The sequence below is a fragment of the Mustela putorius genome, unplaced genomic scaffold (genome assembly GCF_011764305.1).
Source record: "Mustela putorius furo isolate JIRA1106 unplaced genomic scaffold, ASM1176430v1.1 tig00003854_pilon_pilon_pilon, whole genome shotgun sequence".
Lineage (NCBI taxonomy): Eukaryota > Metazoa > Chordata > Mammalia > Carnivora > Mustelidae > Mustela > Mustela putorius.
The window spans coordinates 4,032,093-4,049,384 of NW_025422006.1; the positions used below are offsets into that span (position 1 = coordinate 4,032,093).

The 17,292-nt window shown below is 39.6% G+C and overlaps 1 protein-coding gene across 5 annotated transcripts in view; it reads left to right on the plus strand.

Moving 5' to 3' along the window:
• Positions 1 to 14,846, plus strand: part of RFX3 (regulatory factor X3) — a 287,619-nt gene extending 272,773 nt beyond the window's left edge. For all 5 annotated transcript variants that reach the window (XM_045065031.1, XM_004766195.3, XM_045065030.1 and 2 more), the window contains 2 exons: positions 3,946 to 3,988; positions 7,626 to 14,846. In XM_045065031.1, coding sequence (XP_044920966.1) covers positions 3,946 to 3,988; positions 7,626 to 7,864 — 282 coding nt within the window. In that variant the 3' untranslated portion in view covers positions 7,865 to 14,846. The remainder of the gene's footprint in view (positions 1 to 3,945; positions 3,989 to 7,625) is intronic.
• Positions 14,847 to 17,292: the final 2,446 nt, after the last annotated feature.

Consider the following 17,292-nt stretch of genomic DNA (forward strand, 5'->3'; position numbering starts at 1 on the left):
ACAGATCTTCTAGAAGGACACAGCTTCTAGAGGGGTGTTTGCCTGGCCACCCAAGGTGGTGTGGTTAGGATGACTCCCTAATGCTTTCTCCCCAGGATGGGGTAAACCCATCTGGCAGGGAAAGCGTCCCCAAGAATGAGATCTTCATCCCAGCCCCTGAACGCTTTCCTTCGGTCCCTAACTCCTGTCCCCAGTCTCTTTCACTGTGGACCCCCACGGATTCCCACCTGCTTGCTTTCTGCACCCGGACTTCCTCTGCATGGTCCTCGTTCCCAAGGATCACAGTACAAGCCTTGCCTCCCTCCCCGGGAGAAGTTCGCTGCTCCTGGATCCAGCACGCAGTGGTCTCTTGGGGGCACCTGCGGTGTGCATCTCTGGGGTGAGCAGCGCCCCGACCCTTTCATGGGTGGGAGATCTCGACGGGCGTGTAAGGAGCTGCTCCACAGCTGCTTGGCCACATGTCAGGCTCGCACCGGATCTCTCGCCAGGAAGGGTCCTGCCTATCGCTGTGTTTGCTGTGCTGTCCAGTTGCCCACTGGCACGTCCCGGTCAGTACTGGTCTCCTTGCGAGGTGGCGGTCATTCACACCTTCCCGCCACATGTATTGGTCTGCCGTCCCCCGGGAGGGCATGCTTTCTCAAGGACACTTTAGTGACCTGGAGGAAATGGTTTCTGGAAAACGAGATTTTTCTTCCCGAAACAGCAAATATGCTTCCTCTATGTTCCGTTCCGTTTCTACTTCAGAACATCCCGATCTATCTGTAGAATATGGATTCCTACAGGCCTTCCCAGAACCTGTACATCAAGAGGCCATCTGCTTTCTCACCACCACATTTCCTACGAATGTTAGACAAATCAGTCCATTGTTTTTAATGACCTCAAGATTAAATCTCAGCTGCCTTGCCAAATTCTTACATTTTGCTGAGGCTAAAGTGAGGAAACAAATTCATTCATCTGCTATTCAGTCAGCCTTGACTTTCTCCTGAGCCTCCATTTTGTTCATCCAAATCTTAGATCTCCGCCTTCTCTTTTGTGTGGTTTGTGCTAGCGTAATCTCAGTGCTTGTCGTCTGTCCCCAGTTGGTGACACTGTCTTCCTTACGTCCTCTCCTAGTCTTCCTGGTCACCACTGATGTCCTTCCCTCCTGCTGCCCCATCCAAAGCCCCCACAGTTGACTTCCCTTTCTCAGACGCCCACGCTTCCAGAACTTTCTCAAAGCTTGCCTCATTTTGTGGCTGAACTACCTGGTCCTTTGTGATATAAACAACTTCTGCTACTCACCTCTAGAAAGAGGAAATACTTCCAAATTGACCGCCTGGAACTGGCTGGCACAGTGGTTGGCTGGCATCGTCAGGTTCCCAGCGAATGTTGGTTGAGTAACAAGGGAAGTAACGGACTCCTAATCTTAGCCTACCGTTGGGAGTAAAGTGAGCTTTCCTTAGTCACATGTGTATTCTTTTCTCACGTGTGAAATGCATATGAAAGCCTTCACCTTCTGCTACAGAGGGTATCAGAATCTTACCTTCATCACAATATTTTTATTTTAAATCTACCATCTTTGCTGTACACGTGCGACTTTGTAATTCATCCCAGAAACACCTAGAGACATTGACGGTGTCCCTGAGATTGCCTGTACCATGTCCAGCGTAGGGCGTAGCCACAAGGACAAAGTATTGAGCATGCAAATGTTTATTTACTCACAGTATTAGCAGTCAATGACATGTTGATCATTGTGGGTTTTTTATTTTTAGCATCCTGAGTAATCAAATGTATTCATTCAGATTAAGCAGAAACATTCAAAGGAAGACCTTTGTATTAAGGAAGTTGCCATATTTGCAGTTAAATAGCAACCAAAAGAAGTTTCTTTTGAAGGAGACTTCCAAGTAGGTCTAGAATTTGGTTTCAGCTGTTTTGTGTAACGTTACTGATTACTAATGGCAATAAGAATTTAGTCTCAAACAACTTCTTGAGATTTCTTTCAAAAACAAATGGAATGTTCACGTTTTCTAGGTATAGAGGAATGTTTAAGACTCATCACTTGCCAGCTTGTTTCCAGGATCAATCTTAAGTGTTATTAAGTATTCATTTAAAAGAAACATGAATCTTATTGTGTTGCCTCACTTAGACATAACTTATACAGGATCTTTCAACTTGGAGCATTCTCTGTTTATAGTTCTAAAATATTTAAGTTATACCAAAAATAGAGTCCCATTGATTTTGGTTGTTGTTGTTGTCACTTGCATTCTTTAATTCAAGAAATTTTACATAATTTAAACTGAGACTTTTATTTAGATTAACATAAGGTTCTGAGCCAAGTGATCAGGAACAGCATCAAAAGAACAGCTCAGTATTTATGATTTCATATTTGTTGCCCAATGGGATGTAACTGTAAAGTAATGGGACAGTTTTTCCAAAAAATGTTCTAGGAGTTATGGATCCAGGAGGCCATTGTCCCCTTGAAAGCAGTCACCTGGGGAAAGCTACACATTTGTTCCAGTCATGCTGTGGTAGCTTAAAATGTTGTGGCATGTTTCTTTTTAAACTGCCTCTGAACTGCTGGGAAATAATAGAGTAAAATGACATATTATTTTAAATATCCTGGATCATGGCAGAGGTGAATTTGATTTTGATGAGTAGTCAGAAATCATCCCAGGATCAAAGAAAATCAGTACAATTTGGAGTGTTATTTGCAGTCCCAATTGGGTATAAAATAACAAAATGGGCTTTCTTGAATGGTACATAAGCTAACTCTTGAAATTGATTGTTAAAGAGGCATTCCGGAACCTTGGACCTTGGAATAAATGTCTAAGCTCCCGAGGTAGCTACTAGAAAGAACAATACATATGTAGGTTAAAAAAAAAAAAATGTGTTTGCAAAATAAGATCAGTTTTATTACTTTGTAGACATACCTTGTAGATGAAAAAAATACTCCTATCATGGAACTCTTTATAAGCAAACTTCTGAAGTAAGTAGAATTTCTGTCTCCCTCTTTTTAAGCCTCTTGAGAACTCTGAATTTCTATAATGACTTATTCTGAATCTTCAGCTTTTAAAATAGTAATGTTCTCCATTTAAAAAGTGGATGCTTTGAGGTTTCTCCTCACCTTTCTCTGATCAACTATTGCCCAATAGCTCTGCTATTCCTTTTTTTTTTTTTTTTTTTTTTAGAGGATCCATCTTTGTTCTCTCTGAGACTCTCAAAATCCATTTCCTCATGGTAAAAATACCATTAAGCTTTTGAACCAGAATAGAAAATAAAATCTAAGCTGAAGGTTATTAATTGTTCCACATTGTTTTAAGCTCTTTCTTGTTGCATTACTAATAAGCAGATGGTTTTGTTTTTTAAAACGGGACCCTGACATCTTAGTAAATAAGAACATCAAATTATTATACAAGAAGTCTCAAAGGCTTTTAAAAAATAAATACTCTGAATTTTGGCATTCCCACTGTTTTTTATTTCCACTAGTGAAAGCTTTTAAAGAGAGAGTTCAGCCAAGCGGCCGGACCAAGTTGCTGTCAGGTGGCCGCCCCCCACCCGGCCCCAGGGGGGAACTTTTAGACTGCCCGCGGGTGATGGAGCTGACGTGTCCTGCTTCACCAAATTTCTGAATTTATCCCACCACCTCCAACTTCTCCAGGCCAGCCAAGCCCCCACTTCCTCACTGCTAAGTGGGAAATAATAATAAAACTAAAATGGAGCGTGGAAGACAGAGAAAATTGCTCTCCTTTGCAAAGAGGTCAAGACAGCTAAATTGTGACACAATTTCAACTGTTCAGATTCGACAAGTTTGATTGGACAATTAGGTGACCCAGGTAGTTAGAGATCAAAACGGTCCCTGGTTTACAGTTTTAAAAAGTTCCTCCTCGTGTTTTTACCACAGACTCATAGAATATTATTTTATTCTACCTGGTAGTAACTATTGCCCAAATGACTGTTGTTTTACAGTTTGGTGATTTAAATGCTGTGTCTCCTGGAAATCTGGATAAAGGTAAGAAGTGAAAATAATGCACATTTTTAAGGACTTCTTTGAGAAATTCCCATAGGGGAAAATGTGGCATGTGTTATCCTGTGGAAATGGCCGATGGCCCTACAGGAATAGGACAGTTCCGTCTCTTGGAATCCCTGTTGTTTACTTCTCCATTTCTGTGCCTTCTTTATGGGAAGGATATTAAATGCAAGAATTGAATTTAAATGCAGCTACAAACTCTGCGTGACTCTTGCCCACAGTTCATTACAGGTAACAAGAAATTCTTTCTGACCACCACCAGAGTCCTGGAGAAAAGTGATAAAATTTTACTGAAGGCCCATGGGGCAGGCGGAAAGCTTTCTCAGCCTGCCCTTCTCACCAATGCTTACTTTTCACTGGAAAAACAGCTCAGAGATAGCAAGGAAGTTTACCATAAAAAAGCAGGATCAGCAGTGGGACAGTCAGATAAAGCCAGCATTGCCACTCAGCTAAGACGCCATTCAGATGCATGTTCCGGAAGGATCTACAGAACCACACAGTAAAAGGGACAGGGCTCTGGGGAAATGAGGTTGGGGAAGAGCACCCTCAGTTAAAACAAGCAAATGAATATCAGCTCAATTAAAAAAAAAAAAAAAAAGTAAAATGTTTAATAAACAAACACTGCAGAAAATATAGGCCTAAAACAAAACAAAAACCACCAAAACAAATAAACAAACAAAAACCCCAAGAAAGTAAAGATATCCTGAGGTTCTAAGGAACTGAGTTCCGGAGTCAAGGACAGAATGCCCACATGGGGGAAAACTGTACAATTAACCTTTCCGGGACAGAGCCACAGCTAGAGGGGAAACGGGCCAGAGGAAGGGCTTGGGGAATCTGTGTGAATGGCAGCGTGGTTCTCTGGAGCCTCCTGCCCCCAGGTACTTGTGGCCAGCCTCCTTGCCTCCTCGATGGTGGAAACCGTGAACGTGCTGGTGGAGATCCTAAGGAGTCCGTCTCACTCCCATGTTAAGCTCCTGTCCGTCTCTATGACCAGTGGTGCAGGCATTGATTCCTGTTTTAGTAATAGGCATCATAGCCATGCAGGATGGGTAGAAAATAATAGTCCAGAGACATTCCTCTGCAAATATGTACTCTCTACGGCTAACCCCGTGACAAGAAGATGAATTAGTGATGATACTAGTTTGTAACTTCAGATCGAGGAAGGTGAGCGCTGAAACCCGTGGCCAACGTGAGGCAACCTTGCCTTGCACTGACCAAAGCCTGATGGGTCACACCTGAGGATTTCACCCCACGTGCCAAAGTGCACAAGCATCTTCTACTTGGCCACTGATGGCTTCCAAGCCTCTCTGTAAAGTGCTGGACCAGAGCGAAGTCTTCAGTCAACTCCAGTAGCACCTAATTTTAGTTTCTGTGTGCCAAATTTCCATATCTTTGAGGATGTTTCTAGAAAATGTCCTTGAGTCTTTATGAGGGCATAAAATGTCTAGTGAATTGCATTAATTTGCCCTTAGAAGCAGAGAGAGGGCTTGCTCTTTGGTGGATTGCTTTGGAGCATATCCATAGGAACCCCATCACCCACAAGTGGACATGGAGAGAAGTGGCCTTGGAGCACTTAGATTTGTTCAGCCTGTTATCCCATTGTCATTTCTACCCAGGTAATGGTGGATGAAAGGGGTCTCTCCGCTCTCTTTGCTCACCTACTAGCTTGAAATTATTATTTTTTTTCCTTTCAGTGCTCCTTTCTTATTATTTTGACACTATTTCTCAGGCACAGAGATGTTGATGGAGAGGGAGCCATGAAGCAGTGTGATTTATCTTCACCTTGGGGTGGCCCCGCTGGTCCCATTCACCCCCTAGACCTGGTGCTTCTGGAGATATGGCCAAACTGGTGTAGTCAGGGCCTGAGGCTTGAATGTGAAATCTTCAAGAATTCTTGTGGGCTTTTCCACAGAATGAAAAATTTTTTCCCCCCCTGATAATAAAAGTCATTTCAGCTCTATATAAAAATTTCAAATAATACGGAGATTTAGAAATTATGACAAGTGAATCTTCATAGTCAGAACCCTAGGAGATAACCACCATTAAGAATTTAATGTGAGGATTATTCCAGTGTTTTTGTGTTTATATATAAGCAAATACAAAAACAGACCCAAAATGTGTCATACAAATATGTTTCGATTATACCGTCTTCACGAAGCAAATGTCTACCAGACGTACCCCTTTCCCTGCAGCCCACATTCCCTCTGGATGTGCTTGTTCTAACAGACCCTATTATTATAAAGTCCATTCTCCAGAGGCGAGAAGGTAACAGGATAAAGTAGATGAGCCTCATCTAAGAGCACTTCTGTGTTATAATAATGTGTTACATCCTTTCTAGTCAATAAATCTCATGCCAGCCTTTTCAGCCACAAGTCACACTTCTCTGGAGATGCTGCTGCTGGCAATTACATGCTGCACAACCATGTGTGTGTGTGCAACCATGTGTGCAAGCCCCGTTCCTCCTCATCACTCTTCTCTGGAACCAGCTTTGCCCCAATAGTAAGATAACAATAATAAGGGATGAAAACCAAAGGGCCCATTGTTAGCAGGGACTTCTGGAGGCATGTGCTCCACATGGTTCAACTCCATTCAACAGCTCGGAGAAAGAGTCCATCCTCCCTAAAGACTGAGGAGACTGAAGAGATACTTGTTAAACATTCACTGCATGTTTGTAAAGTCCAAATCTCCTAGTTAAGTATAGGTATAGTTGAGCAGCTAAACAATTTTTGTTTCAAATGAAAATTTAAACTGATCTTTAAAACAAAAAAAAAACAGGAAAACATGTAGAAGGTGAAGTAAAAACTCTTTAGATTTTTAAGGCAGAAATCTATTCCCTACTGTTTAAAAATTATCACTGAAGGGAAGGTGTTCTCCACACTCTTCTGAGGAGAACCTTGGTAAGGTGGTAAAGCTGTGTGTGAGCATTTTCTCTCTCTACTGTACGCTTGAATTTCAACGGTACGTGCTAGGGGAAAAAGAGAAACAGTAGTCCATTATAATGGTGCCTTGATTAGCATAAAATATGTTAAAATGTGAAGGTGACAATGACTGTTTAATACATTTAAATTCCAGAAATGAATATCAGCTATTAACAGTGAGTGGCAGTGTTGCCAGGAATGGAAATCCATTGTACATTTTTACTCTGATAGTATTACCTCAGTCAGTATATTTTTAAGGGCCTATTTAATATTGTCATCTACAACACTCAAGGATACTGAAAAGTCACCCTTGCGTGTGCGTGTTGTAGTTATTTGTGAATCAACACTATAAACACGGGCACAGATGGAATCGATACCCAGGGTAGATGTCGAAGGAGACGGAGAACTTTCATCCCTCCTTCTCTTCCTGCCTTAGTATTTTTCAGCTCATTCCCCAAAAGCAGCATAAGTGACTACTTTAGGATGACTCGGATTAGCCAACTACTTAATCCAAAAACTTCAGGAAATCCCAGAGGTCGTCTTAAGAGAATTCTTAAAAAGTATCACTCACAACCTAGCCAAGACTCAGTTACTGTTGCCACGTTGGAAAGGATTGCGGGTGCACTAATAGAGCCTTGGTCCCGATGAAAGGCACGAGCCGAGACTCTTCTGGTAACAGGGTCTTGGTGTCGTTTGTGCAGACGAAGGCAGCGAAGTGGAAAGCGAAATGGATGAAGAACTGGATGACTCTTCGGAACCCCAAGCCAAAAGAGAGAAGACCGAGCTGAACCAGGCGTTTCCGGTGGGCTGCATGCAGCCGGTGCTGGAGAGCGGGGTGCAGCCCGGCCTCCTGAACCCCATCCACAGCGAGCACATCGTCACAAGTACTCAGACTATCAGACAGTGCAGCGCCACCGGAAACACCTACACCGCGGTTTAAGGAATATTAAAGCGTATTTTTCCAGCTAACATTACCCCTGTTGATAGATTGGGCTTAAGTTGAAAATTGAATAAGCCTGAAGGTCGACTGTTGTCAAATTCTATCTGTGCTGAACATTACCTTTTTGGAGTTGTGAAATGGAATGGGTGTATGTATTTTGCCAGGTCTTTCTTTCTTTGTTTTTGGGTTTTGTTTTGTTTTTTTTTTAACGTTAAAAAAAAATCATTTGCCTCTAAGTAATAAGAATTTTTTTTTTCTTCTTTAGTTTCAGGTGTCAAGAAGGATTTTTACCACACTTAATGCCAATGTTTTTGTTTTCTTATAATTAAAAAGTAATTTACATTTTTGTAGCTTAAAATATTTTATTGTTGATCGTTAGTCTTGGTGTATGATTTCATGTGTAAGTTTTTAATTAGATGCACTTCTGTGAAATATCAAAAGAAAGGAATTTCTTTGATTTACACTGGAGGCATGCCCATTTGCCGGCAGATGCATCAGATTTGCTTTTGAAAGGTGCTTTGCATTGGACAGAACCACAAGACAGGATTTTGATAACACTTTGGTACGGAGAGAGAATACAGAGCATTTTTATGACAGTGCTAGAGGGTTGGGAAGGTCATCTCTTTTTCTCGGGAGAAAAATTGAGCTGTGCATTTATCCGTTCGGAGTAAATGACAGAACTGCAAGAGATTATGCTAATATGTACATAATTTGTGTACATAATTATTAAACCACATTAATGCAAGCTTCCGTTAAACATTGAATTTTAACCGTTATTTGCATACCAATTCCTCTGTTTAAAGACTACTGATTCTGTATTTGGGACCACTGCACAGATGCATTCTGCTGTCGAGTGGGGCTGTTATAGTTAGATACTGAAGCTGAAAAAAAATGACTTGACTTTTTTTCTTTTAATTTTTTTTTGTTTTTTTTTTTAAGTGTACATGCTACTTATGCTGAGCTGGACATACAGGAAACCATTCCATTTGGATGACTTTCTTTTATTCCAGGTCTTTTTCCTAATAGTAGTTCAATATGCTGCTATTATAGAAGAAAATTTATAGAATGCAAGGAATGTAGCAACCTGCATATTGTGATTTCCTTCAAAAAATATTTCCTGGTTTCTAAAGTATGTGGATTTAAATTTTAAACAGAACCTGAAGGCAGTGTAACTGGCACACCACACTGTTGCTTATCCCCAATTCAGTAGGATTTGGATAGGTGGCCGGATGGACCAGTGCCATTGAAGAATGTACATCAGGGATCATCGTACCTCGGCTATTACATGGTGCCTTAAAACAGAACTGAAGCTACGGTTTAGTAAGGCTTATTTTGTTCATGTGAATTCTCTTCAATCCATTTGACAAGGTGTACCTGTCACGTTCAGATTCCTGGAGTGAGGACAGGTCACGTGTTCTTCAAAGGAAATTTAGGGCAAGCAGAGCAAAACAAAAAGAGAAAAAAAAAAGAAAGAAAAGAAAAAAAATCAATTCCCCTCTCCGAGTGACCACGAACGGACTTTTTTGTTCATAGAGCTGAATATTACTTGATTACGAATCAGATTGCTTAAGGGTGTGGAATAGCAGACTAGTTTTAATTACCAACTTGTCACATAAAATCATACATGTTTTAGGTCATTTTTATCTAGTTCTCGTTGAAGAAAGTTAACAAAATAAGCAGGTACTTATCGAAGTGCATCTTTTCAGTCTAAATGTGTTTGTTTGTTTGTTTGTTTGTTTTCGTCTGTGTCTTGGTATCTGTGTGTCCACAGCGCACACAAGTGCTGGTGGGCAGGGGTCAACTCAAAGTCAGGTGAGGTCCTAGACAGGATACACCCATCCCCATTTGAATTTACATGAAAAGCCAAGGTTCTTTTAAGCACTCAAGTTATTAACAGCAACAACACAACAACCACAAAAACCGGCACACTGATCCAGTTAAGTAGTTTTTATAAAAAGCTGACCAGCAAAAAGAAATGAATACATAAACATGTAAAGCCAAAAAGAAAAAAAAAAGAGAGAGAGAGAAAGCACAAAATGATTTATAGATGATTAATGAGGCCTATATTAATCTCAAGATGTTTATCTTTCCAGTTTTATTGGGGTAGGGGTGGGAGGTTGGAAAGTAGAGGGTGAGCCAGTCTGTAAAGTTAAAAGTACCAAATGGCTTATTGGGTAGGGTGTTCTGGTTGCTCGATTGCCTTAGGCCGTTCACAAAACTAAGATCCACACAATTTCTTAAGTAAACTTTAAATGATCTAGATGTAATTTTTTAAATGGATTCAAATTTTGTATGACTCATCTCATATATTTGCAAGCCTCCACTGGCATTCTCCCATCACCTCATCCAAATATCATTGAAATGACTAGTTCCCTTTTTTTCCCTCCCCCCCCAAAAAGCGATGAATTTGCACCATTACACACACAAAAAGGCAAACAAACAAAACAACTTCACTGCAAAGACCACATATCTATTTCATTGTGCATTAGGGGACGTTTACAGGTAAAATTAAAATCACAAAATGAAAAAGACACTCTTCATTTCGACTCTCCTTTCTGAAAAGCTTCTTTGCTTTCCTCTCCCTGTCCACCAGCCCCAGAACTCCACTCTATCTGTATTGGACCAAATGTATTTGCTGGTTTCGCCTTGTTTATTGAACGATTTTCAATGTATTAATTGTCACTGTTCACTGTTGGATATATTTGTAATCCTTAGAGGAATCTGATAACAATGGGCAAATTTAGAGTGATAGAAGGTAGGGATTGGGGACCCTCCAGGATTCAACATTTCTTCCAATTGTTCATGGTTTGTTCTCCATCAGGACAGATTAGGAATTAATAAGTAGGACTGCATTTCAGCTTGGCTCACTAGAAACCTCCAGATCTCCTTTACGAACACAGGAACATTCATCTTTGACTAGGACAGATAGTTCCAAACCAACAGACAAAAGAGCATCTGCAGTGTGAGCTATTTCCGGTGATCTATAGTCTACAGTAAGACAAGAACACCTCTACGGTCAGACACAGACATCTCAACCACTCTCGAATTTGAACTGTGAGATAGAGGAGAGAATCAAACCTCCTAATTTGTGCATTTGAGGCAATTGGAACAATCCCCTTTATTGCATTTATTTGATGTTTGGTTTTCATTTGTTTCATTCATTGAAACTGTGACTTTTTCTAAGGAAGACGGATTCTAATACTCTCAGAGTAGATTTATTGACAAGTGACAAGTACACATGGTAAGGACTTCTTAATATTTCTTGACATTGTAACCAAACCCACTAGTCATGAAAAGTACCTGCATAGACCAAGTGCTACACTTTCAGCGCGGAAGATGTAACGAAGGCATGTTGGCTATTTTTAAGTCTCTGAAAAGTTACTTCCGTAAAATAGGATTGAGTCTCGTGGGTATGGTTTGATCTTCACATACATACTTTGAGAATCGTACCCAGAAGATTTGCATTCATGAAGCCAGTGAACAATGGGGTGAAATGGGGGACCCACCTCCTTGGAACACAGGGCCCAATTTTGAATTTTTTCTTTGGCTCTCAAACGGCTGGTCACTTTTTCAGGATTCTCATCCAAACCATGTTTGGACTGACTATTTAAGTCTTACTGCCTTTTCAGAAATCTGCTTTTTCCTTTTTGTGCTTTTTCTTGTACTGTATAGCACGGTTCATGCACCTCTCTTTAGATGGTGTACTTTAAAAACAAAAGTAAATTTTAGAAAACGGTTTTAACACTGCGTACCTGAAATTAGTAGTGTGCAACACTGACTGCCTTCGCTTTGTAGCAGACGAGTCAAAACGAACACGTTCTCGCGGCATCTGCTGTCAACGTCGTTCAGGAACGACCACGGTTTTCATTGCTGTCGTCATGAGCCTTGTTATGTGAGCGCGCTCCCCAGAAGTGGTGAACGTGATGCATTTTCAAATTAAAGAAAAAATTCTTCAGATGGTATATTTGAAATGTCTAAAATGATGCTGTGCTTGAAACATTAGTGTAAAAGGAAAAAAAAAAATGTGTGTCACTGTGATGTTGGTCCTCCCCGTGTGGACTCAAGTAGAAAGTTTAAAAAAAAAAAAAGCTTTGGCAAGTCACCTTTCTGTACAATTTGAGGCAGTGGTTATAGACAACAGACTGACTTTTGGTAGAACCTTCCCTCCCCCAAATTCTTGGTGAGAAAACACCAACTATCAAAACAGGGAAATCAGGACAAATCAGAACTTCTGATTTCAATGGAGAGCACGGGAACAGGGGGGAGACGGGTGCACATGCAGTACTACGGAAATTGGGCTTGTCACTAGATCAGATCAACCTCCATGTAGATGGTTAGAGTAAATCAATGAATGGAATCCTAGTATTTCTGCAAGTTTGGTGATTTTAAAACAAAACAAAACAAAACAAAAACACAAAAAACTGGAATAGAAGCATTATTCCAGTGCTTAGCTCTAGTATTAGAAAACCCCTTGGATGTAATGCCTTGTATTAACCCTTTGAGCATTGTAAGATATACAATGGGGGACAAAAGCCTTTCAGATCATTTATTTAGACTTAGACCGGTAAAATATACTCTATATCCATATGTCTAATTATGCTGTTTTTTTAAAAGGGTGGGGGGGTAGGAAGAGAAAGTGTTTCCATGCTGAACACTTGCATTTTATATACAACTCTTAATTTTCTTCTTCAAGAGGGCTTGATATATTTATTCCCAAATATTCACTGCCATCTAAGTAAGTGTACTGTTTACAGAAAAAATCGACTTTTCTAGCATCACATCATGACTCTAGAAAAGGAGGACAGATAACATGGGCCTGTTGACCTATGTCGAAACTGATCTCTGCACATTGAAAAGTACCTAGATTGCCTTTAAAAGGTATGATAAAGAAAGGGTTACATTTCTTTTTCTCTTTTAAATTTTTATTGTTTTTGTCCTTTCCCAAAACAAAACGAAAGATCTCTTTTATTTAGCTTTAGAAAGTACAGTTGTAAGCAAAGCCTTAGGAAGAAATGAGTTCGAGTGGATGAAGAAAAGTTGAACTCTTTGGGGGCAGGGAAGCTATGTGGAGTTTGATCGCTCACAAAATAATATTGTTTGGGAATTTCAGACAGGGCATAATTTTACCTATGCTCCAAAACTTTATGTCACAGTTTGTCAAAAACTCAGACGTAGGTAGAACAGAGAGCAAAGCATTTCATTCTCAGCTCATCTGTCCGGAGATGCCATGACGACTGCTTCTGATCTGGGCAAATGTCAGTCTGCTTACACAGTTGCCGACTTGGTTCAAGGGACGCTCTGCGTGCCCTTGTCCCCTTTTTGTCCCCCACGTGCCGGAACATGACAGCAGTGTCGTCTGCAGACGCGCTTGGCGCCGCCTGAGAGTGTAAACCTATTCTGATGTCTGGTGAAGGGACATCCATAGCATAGTGCAAGTTTGCCGCAAAAACATTGCTTTTCAGGCAGTGTAGGAAGTCCAACCATGCAAATTACTCATGTGTTAACATGCAATACTCAAAGGGTTTTAATTTAACTCTCTTCTTTTGAATTCTTCATGATGATTTACTGTAAATGCTTCTCAGTTTGCATGCTCTGATCATTGCTGCTAGTGATTTTACGTGCCAGTAGACCTGAGTTTAGTTTACCAATTTTACTTAAATAGTAAAAGCCACTTACAAAGTGACTGCCTAGGATTTTTTTTTTTCCTTTTGTTTGAAGTAATTGGTAACACGTCTTATTTTTAAGAAATGTGTTTTGTCTCTTCTTTTATTCGGTTCCGGTATGTGATTCTTTATCTCCCCCCCCCCAACTTTCCTTTGTTTTTTAAAATAAATTATGATGTTGGGATTGGAAGCCCTGAGTAATGAAATCTTTTGGTAAGAATTGTTATGTAGCTCGATCATGAGGACAACAAATCTCTGTTAGAAGAATTCTGATTCTGGGGGAGGAAGGGAAAAATTGAAACTCCCATTGACTGTTAATAACCGAGTAAATTTTTCCTTCAATGAATTAATAGTTTTGAACGAATGATTGCCTTGTTTTAACCTGCTAACCACAATTTTAAATGACCCAATAAAGGAGGTATTGAATTTTATTCGTTTAAAAAGCATCTTTTGTACCAAAGCAAAATTTTTTTCGCTACTCATCTCCATCATCAATTGGGACCTATGGTGGTGACCAATGCATTGGTTACAGAAACTTTAAGTGAGTGCCTTGAGAAAACTTGGAAATTTGTGCCTGGGGTGGTAAACTTTTAATTAGGTTTAATTGTAGTGCTTACCAATCAGTAATTCCGCTATCACTCAGGGCTTTCGTACCTTCTAGGTAAACTTCTTTCATTGTGTTTTTTTAAAATACTGTATTTTTTTTTAAGTGCCATCATTTAAATTTCACTTAGTAAGTGGCAGATTACATTATTCAGTCCCACAAGCACAGAAACATAGTAACACTAGGAGATATTTGAACATTTATTTTACAATCGACTGAATATATTATGTAAATGAGGTAAGCAACTTTTGTAGAGATTGTATGTGTGAGATAATGTAATGTTCTTTTCCAGTTTTTGGACTACAGTTGAATAAACTTTTTAATTATTTAAAAACATCTTTACCGAATAACATGTGATGGTTTTTTGTATAATGTATTTGATTTTGTAAATACGTATTTCCTGATGTGATTTTTGTGAGAAATGCTAAATCTTTTAGTATATCATGTCCTCTCAAAATTGGCAGGAGCTAAATAATAGTTTGTGGGCGATTTGTATTGTGTACTGTACAATAACTGGGGAACTTTTATAATTATAAAAATATATATTAACTTTTAGTGTGTTGTTTAAACAAATGACTGGAACATACTAAAGATATTAGTAGGATTTTTCTGAATATTTCAGACTTGAACTCAGGCTAGCTTTCTTGTGTTTTTCAAAACAAAATGGTGTCTTGTCTTTTAAAATCAATAAATTTGTTTCCTTGTTACAAATACATTTGAAACGCATTGCTTTTTCCCCCCCCCCGCCTCAAATCATTGCCAGGAAGCTCAGAACGCACTGCTGCCTCATCTAGAGGATAGTCCTGTGTCATTGACTAGCTTAGAAACAAAATTAAGTTGTTTTCTGTTTTTGTGTCAAATGAAATTAGCAATATTTACACATGAACAGCACAAAAAGAGAAAACAGAATTATAAACCCAGCAGGGTACAAATCTTACCCTCAAAGAAAATTAGTGATTGAGTGCTGTTTAATTTCAGAAGCTGTCAACAGTTCCATTCTAAGTCCAGATTTTTGGATGTTCGTAAAGTGTTTGTTTTATGTCACTTCACACTGATATCTGGCACCCAAGTTCTTAGCTTAGATTGAAACAGCTTATTAAAATTCATTTTAATACACTTCAGAAGATGCCCTGCCCTATTTATTTCTTATTGAATTCTATGGTTACATACAGAAAAACTTATTGTTTTCGGTATGCATGACTAAGTCTTGACAAACACAAGCAGGCGTGTGGCCACCACCACAATCAAATTTAAAACACTTTTTTTTAACCTTGCAAACATTTTTTTTTTTAATGTGTGTGTGTGTGTAGGACCTCCTCCTAGAATATGGAATAGCCAATTTGTTTGGATTTCTTTAAAAGATAGAAATGCAAGACGGAAAATATCCTTTTGGGAATCACCACCATGGGGCTTTCAAGTCATAGTACGAAGTTACTTCTGAAACAAAAATGTTGATATCTTAGCCCACAGAAACACCAAAATCATTCTAACTTAAGTGGATCCCAGTAACAGAAATGTACCAAAATAATGTTAGTTAATAAGTGAAAGAAGAGCCAGACAGTTAAGAGTTAGTAGAAGACACAGTACTAGGCTAGGAAGAAAACATATCTAACCCATTTGAGCATTTTTATGTTGCATAAATACTTGTCCGATATTTGGAACTTTTGTACAAAAAAAAAATGGAGTTCCCGGTTTCCATCCTTATTTTTGCACTTGGGTTTCTTTTAAAAATCTGAAATCTTTCAAATATATCCTATAATTAGTGCACTTTGGTTTTACTATTCTTCCCACCAAAGGTCCTTAATTGCATTTCCTTCTCTTTTGGAGCTTGGACATTTCAAGACTTGAACTCAGCCTGAAAAATAGCACCGGTTTTCATTAACTGATTCAATTCAATTCACCAAATGCTTTCCTTCAAGTATGGTCTAAAAGTAATGTGTGTAGAAATCTGCCATCAATGGTATGGCTGCCATATTGTTGAGGATCCTGTATTTGAAATCCAGAGAAGGGAGCAGAAGGGCACTGCAGTCTGATTCTGTTCTGCTTCTCTCTGAAGCAACATCTGGACCAGGAGGAGGGGTCTGCTCACTCTCACAGGGGCTGGATGTCAGATTAGTTAGGCTGAGGGACCCTAGACATAGTAGTTTTCCAAAGCTGATACGTGTTTTTCATGTTTGTTGTTGGCCTTAAAATTGGAAAGTATCCCATGTGTGCCCGGAGAACATGGGAAGCTGGGCTCAAGCTGTGTGAACACAAATCTATTAGTAACTAAAATAAATAATAAGTGCGCTATTATTGCAATTAAAATGGAAAGATTGGCAAACAACATTTTTGAAAGAGAACAGATCTCTATACTGGGTACAAGAAAATGTGCTCCAAGAGGTTGAAAGCAAAAAGATACAGAGAGAAAAAATAGAAACACTATGAGATAACGAATGATAAATCTGGTAAAGTGATGTGAAAGGTCTGTACACTGACAGCTATAAAACATTGGACAGGGCAATTAAAGACTAAAAGGAGAGATCTGCTGTTTTCATGAAGCAGAAGACCCATGATTGATGAGATGTTAATCCTTCCCAATTTAATCTATAGAGTCAACACAATCCAATCAGAATTCCAGGAAGCTTCTAATGGACAATGACAAGCTGTCTATAATTCATATGGGAATGCAAAGGATCTAGGTTAGCTGAAACAGCTTTGGAAAAGAGGAACCAAATTGGAGAGCTACCAATACTTAAATTCAAGGCTCTTGTAGAGCTACCCTAACCAAGATAGTGTGGTATTGGAATCAAGGTAGACCAACAGGATCTGTCAAATAGATCAGTAGACGAGAATAAAGAGTACAGGAATGGACCCACACATTTATGAACCACTGGTTTTTGACAAATGTGTAAAGGCAATTTGATGGAGAATCTTTCAAAAAAACACCCATCTGTCTAAAAAAATTAAGTATGATCACACCATACACACCATACACACCATACACAAAAAGGATCAGAAACCTGAAGATGAGGGCGCCTGGGCAGCTCAGTGGGTTAAGCCTCTGCCTTTGGCTCAGGTCTTGATCCCAGAGTCCTGGGATCAAGCCCCTCATCAGGCTCCCTGCTCAGCGGGGAGCCTGCTTCCCACTCCCCCCTCCCACGGCTACTTGTGATCTCTTT